Source organism: Molossus molossus, unplaced genomic scaffold, assembly GCF_014108415.1.
Source record: "Molossus molossus isolate mMolMol1 unplaced genomic scaffold, mMolMol1.p scaffold_m16_p_11, whole genome shotgun sequence".
NCBI lineage: Eukaryota > Metazoa > Chordata > Mammalia > Chiroptera > Molossidae > Molossus > Molossus molossus.
This window is the reverse complement of record NW_023425346.1, coordinates 2,765,805-2,771,858: the sequence shown is the minus strand read 5'-3', so window position 1 is coordinate 2,771,858 and position 6,054 is coordinate 2,765,805. Positions and strand designations below refer to the sequence as shown.

Here is a 6,054-nt window from a genome sequence, read left to right as displayed (position 1 = left end):
TTTCCTCTGACGTTTGTCCGTCTGTTGCCTACATCCATGACTCTGGATCTATATATTTTTTCAAGTAACAAATGCCATTTTAATTGATCTATAGATAAAAACTACTCAGCAAGGTGAGTAACCATTTCTGCTTCTTAATCTGTTAGAGCTCTATCCTGGAGTGTTCAGTAAGAGGTTAATTTCATTTTGGTTCTACTTCACTTCATCCACTGTGTTAGAAAAACAAGGCATGATTATCAGTTTAGATGAAACCCATGGCTGGTAGCCAAATCCAGTCCCTACATTCCATATTTTTTCTTTAGTTCTTTTCCTTTGTTGATGTATGCTTTCATGGTGTCTTCCTTGGAAGTCCCTTTTAGCTCATTCAAGGCATCCCACTTGGCCTTTCCTTTGAGGTCCAACATCCCAGATCGTTCTGTATTTACATCACCCACAGTTGCTTGTTTGTAGCAGCTGTAGATGAACAACATCTCGTCATCTGCTGGCTTGGTCTTGAGATGCTTAACATCCTCAGCAGCTTTGTCAAACCCAGCCTGAAACATGCCTGTGGCAAAGGTTGCAAGAATTCTGGGGAGCAGGTGGAGGCAGCGAGGCGCAGGGAGAAGTGTTTTAATATATTTTGTTCATCAGCTTATTTTTTTCATTATATTCCACAAATAACTGAGATCATGTGATACTTGTCTTTCTCTGATTGGCTTATTTCACTTAGCATAATACTCTCCAGGTCCTTTCAAGGGATAAGAGATCTTTCTTTGTTACAGCTGCATAGTGTTCCATTGTGTAAATGTATCACAGCTTTTTTTTTTATCTACATCTGTTGATGGGCACTTGGGCTATTTCCAGATCATAGCAATTGTAAATAGTGCTGCTATGAACATAGCAATACATATATTCTTTCTGATTGGTGTTTCAGGCTTCTGAGGATATATTCCTAGAAGTTGGATCACTGGGTCAAATGGCAGTTCTATTTTTAATTTTTTAAGAAAACTCCATATTGTTTTTCATAGTGGCTGCACCAGTCTGCATTCCCACCAGCAGTGTATTAGAGTCCCCTTTTCTCCACATCCTCACCAGCACTTGTTTGATTATTTGTTGATGGCAGCCATTCAGGCAGGTGTGAGGTGATTCTTCATAATTGTCTTACCTGCATCTCTCTGATGATTAGTGACATTGAGCATTTTCTCATATGTCTCTTGTCCATTTGTATGTCTAGTTTGGATATGTGTCTATTCGGGTCCTCTGCCCAGTTTTTTTTTTAATCCTCACCTGAGGACATTTTTGATTTATCTTCAGGAGCGAGAGAGGGGGTAAGAGAGAGAGAGAAACATCGATGTAAAAGAAACACATTGAGTGCCTGCCACCCACATGACCCCAACTGGGGCTGTGGACAAACTGCAGCCAAGGTACATGCCCTTTGCAGGAACTGAACCTGGGACTCTCTGGTTCACAGGCCGATGCTCTAACCACTGAGAAAAACTGGCCAGGGCCTCTACCCCGTTTTTAATTGAATTGGTTGTCTTCTTTTGTTGAGGTGTATGAGCACTGTAGATATTTTGGGTATTAACCACTTATCTTATGAATAATCGGCAAATGTTTTCTTCCATAAATGGGTTCCCTTTTCATTTTGATGATGGCTTCCTTTGCTGTGCAGAAGCTTTTTAGTTTGATGTAGGTCCATTTATTAATATTTTCTTTTGTTTCTGTTGCCCTAGTTGATATATCAGTGAAAACTCTCATACATGTGATGTCTGAGATTTTGCTGCCTACATTTTCTTCTGGCATTTTTATGGTTTCATGAATTACATTTAAGTGTTTAATCATTGTGAGTTTATTTTTGTGTATGGTGTAAGTTGGTGGTCTCATTTCATTGCTATTTTGCATGTAGCTTTCCAAATTCCCAACATCATTTGATAAAGAGACTGTCTTCACTTCATTGTATGCTCTTGCTTCCTTTGTCAAATAGTAATTTAGCTTATTGTCTTAGATTGATTCCTGGGTTCCCTGTTCTGTTCCGTTGATTTATATGCCTGTTTTTGTGCCAGTACCAGGCTGTTTTGATTACAATGTCTTTGTATTATAACCTGATATTCAGAATTGTGACCCCTCCAGCTTTTTTCTTCTTTTTCAAGAGTGCTGTGGACATTCATGATATTTTTTGGTTCCATGTAAACTTTTGGTGTATTTGTGCTAGATCTCTAAAATATCCCATTGGTATTTTAATAAGGACTGCATTGAATCTATATATTGTTTGGGGTAGTATAGATATTTTAACAATGTTGATTCTTCCAATCCATGAACATGGTATATACTTCCATTTTTTATAACTTCCTCTATTTTTTTTTTTTTTAATGTTTTTTAGATTTCTGAGAACAGGTATTATACCTCCTTGGTTAAGTTAGCTCTTAGCTATCTTATATTTATTGCAGTGGCAAATGTGATTTTTTTTTTTTTTAGTTTCTCTTTCTTTGTGTTCATTATTGTGCATAAAAAAATGCCAACAATGTATAGATATTGATTTTGTATCCTACTACTTAGCCAAATTCATTTATTAAATCTGGAATTTCTTAAAATTAAATTATTAAGGATTTCTATGTAAAATATCTTATCATCTGCAAATAATGACAATTTCATTTCCTCCTTTCCAATTTGGATGCCTTTTATTTTTTTCTTCTTGTCTTATCTCTGTGGCTATGACTTCCAGTACTATGTTAAATTATAGGTCAAAAGCAGTTATCCCTATTGTGTTCCTTTTCTAAAGGGAGATGTTTTAGTGTTTTACCATTTAGTATGATGTTAGCAATGATTTTGTCATAAATGGCCTTTATTATGTGGAAGTATGATCCTTTTATTCCCACTTTGCTGAGCATTATCATTAAAAATGGGTGCTGGGTTTTTCAGCATCTATTATAATTTTATGACTTTTGTCTTCTTTTTTTTGTGTGTGTGGTATATCACATTTTTTGTTTTGTAAATGTTGTACCAACCTTGCATCCCAGGGATAAATCCCACATGGCCATGGTGTATTATTTTTTTAAATATAGTGCTGGATACTATTTGCTTATATTTTGTTGCAGAGCTTAGCATCTATGTTCATCAGACATTTTTATTTAATGTTTTTATGTGGTTTTGGGATTAGGATAATGCTGGCCTCATAAAAAGAGGTTGGAATTCTTCCTTCCTCTTGAATATTTTTGGAACAGTTTGAGGAGAATAGGTCTTAGTTCTTTGAATGTTTGGTAAAACGTCCCTGTGAAGCTATCTGGACCAGGGCTTTTGTTTGCTGGGAATTTATTGATTACTGCTTCTATTTTCTTAGTCGTTATTGATCTGTTCAGGTTTTCAGACTCTTCCCACTTGAGTTTCGAAGACTGTATGATCTTAAGAATTGGTTCATTTTGCCTAGGTTGTCAAATCTGTTGACATATAATTTTCATAGTATTTACCTACTATCATTAATATTTCTGTGGTGTCAGTTGTTACTTCACCTGTTTATTTTCTGATTTTATTAATTTGGGTTCTCTCTCTTTCTTTCTTGGTGAGTCTGGCTAAAGGTTGATTGATTAATCTTTTTTATCTTTTCAAAGAAGTGATTCTTGGTTTATGATATATTCTGGGTTTTTTAGTCTCTATGTCATTTATTTTCACTCTGATCTTTATTATTTTCTTCCTTCTACTAACTCTGGGTTTTTCTTTTTGTTTTATCTCTAATTCTTTAAGTTGTAGGTTTAGGTATTTTATTAGAATTTTTTCTTGTTCCTTGAGGTAGGCCTGTAATGCTATAAACTTCCCTCTCAGGACTGCTTTTGCTGTGTCCCATACATTTAGGGTAGTTATGTGTTCCTTTTCATTAGTTTCCAGGATTTAAAAAAAAAATTCTTTCTTAATCTTATTGGTAACCCATTCATTGTTTAATAACATGCTATTCATTCTCCATGTTTTGAATAATTTTGATTGTTTTTATTGTAATTAATTTCTACTTTCATGCCACTATGATTGAACAAGATGCTTAATATGATTTCATATTTTTGAACTTGTAGAGACTTAGTTTGTATCCTAATGTGTGGTCTATATTTGAGAATGTCCCATGTGCACTTGAGAAGAATGTATACTCTGCAGCTTTGGGATAAAATGTTCTGTAAATATCAATTAAATGCATCTGATTTAATGTGCCATTTATATTCTCTGTTTTTAGTTTTGTCATTTTTTTGTCTAGAAGATCTATTTAATGATGTCAGTGAAGTGTTAAAAGCCACTACTATGATGCATTGCTCTCAATCTTACCTTTGAAGTTCTTAAGAAAATTTAATATATGTTGGTGCTCCTATATTTGGTGCATATATGTTTACCAGATTCATATCCTTTTGTTCAATACATCCATCTAATATTATGTAGTGACCCTCTTTATCTCTTATTATGGCCCTCATTTTGAAGTATATTTTATCAAATATAAGTATTGCTACACCAGCTTTTTTTTTTTTCTTTTCCATTTGAATGGAAAATATTTTTTCCATCCCTTTCATCTTGTGTGATACTTTTGCTCTGTGGTGTGTCTCTTGTAGAGAGCATATATATCGGTCCTGCATTCAGCTACCCTATGTCTTTGATTGGTGCATTTAAGTCATTTATATTTAGGTTATTATTGATAGGTATTTATTTGTTGCTTTTTTTATTCTTTCTGCTGCCTGCCCCTCTTCTTCTTTTTCATGTAGCAGTCTGGTTATCATTTCTTGCAGTGCTGGTTTGGTGGCAATAAATTCCTTTAGCCTTTTTACTGTCTGAAAAGCTCTTTATTTCACCTTCAATTTTAAATGATAGCCTTGCTGGATAGATTAGTCTTGGATTCAAATACTTGTTTTTCATTTCAATGTGTACTTCAGGCCACTTCCTCTGGCTTGCAGTGTTTCTAGTGAGAAATTAGCTGACAGTCTAATGGAAACTTCCTTGTAAGTAAGTTTTCTTCTCTCTTTTGCTAACTTTAAGATTCATTCTTTGTCTTTAATGTTTGCCACTTTAATTATGATGTGTCTAGGTGTGGGTCTTTTTGGGTTCATCTTGTATGGGACTCTGTGATTCCTAGGTTTGTAAGAGTTTTTCCTTCACCAGGTTAGGGAATTTTTCTGTCATTATTTCTTGAAAAAATTTCTCTATTCCATTCCCTGATTCTTCTCTTTCTGGTATCCCTATGATACAAATGTCATTATATTTTATATTGTCCCAAAGCTCCCATAAACTCTCATCTTGCTGCTCTAATTAGATGCTTTTTCTACCTTGACTTCTAATTTGTGGATTTGGTCTTCAGCTTTTTCCGTTCTAGTATTAAACCCTTCCAAGCTATTTTTATATCAGCTGAGTCATTCTTCATTTCCACCTGATTTTTTTCTTTATTGATTTTAATAGAGAAAAAAAGAGGGAAAGAGAGATAGAAACATCGATGAGAAAATACATTGATTGGCCGCCTCCTGCATGCCTCTCACTGGGGGGTCAGGCACACAATCTGGGTGTGTGTCCTGACCAGGGATCGAACTGGCGACCTCCTGGTGCATGGGTTGATGCTCAACCACTGAGCCACACTGGCCAGGCTAAAATAATTTTCTTAATATGATAAATAGTATTTACCAAAACCTTACAACAAATATAATGCCTAATATAGAAACTGTATTAAAGTAGGTAACAAGACAAGGATTCCTGAAATAAAATAATTACTATGATTAAAAATATATAGTTAATATATATGAATATAATATGATCAGTTAAGAAAGCTAAACTGAACAGATATTGAAGCTGGTAAACAAACAAACCAATGAACAAGCAAAAAAATTTACTCAAATTGCTAATAACATAAAACATAAATTCAAGAGTGTTTATATGTGTATATGTAATATATAGATATATAATTTGTTTTTTTTTTAATAAAAAAGGAAGAATAGAATACCATATGGAATACAAAGAACAAGATAAATAACGTAGTATTTAAGAATTAACCTGACAATAAGAATAGAGGAAGATAATACCTGCATGGAGAATATTTTTAAATCTATTAACATAAAAGAAAAC

General features: G+C 34.1%; 1 protein-coding gene across 1 annotated transcript; it reads right to left on the bottom strand.

Moving 5' to 3' along the window:
- Positions 1 to 278: 278 nt before the first annotated feature.
- Positions 279 to 542, bottom strand: LOC118625637 (acyl-CoA-binding protein-like). The gene has a single exon (XM_036254689.1). The coding sequence runs from the start codon at positions 540 to 542 to the stop codon at positions 279 to 281; it is 264 nt and encodes an 87-aa protein (XP_036110582.1).
- Between the last annotated feature and the right edge of the window lie 5,512 nt (positions 543 to 6,054).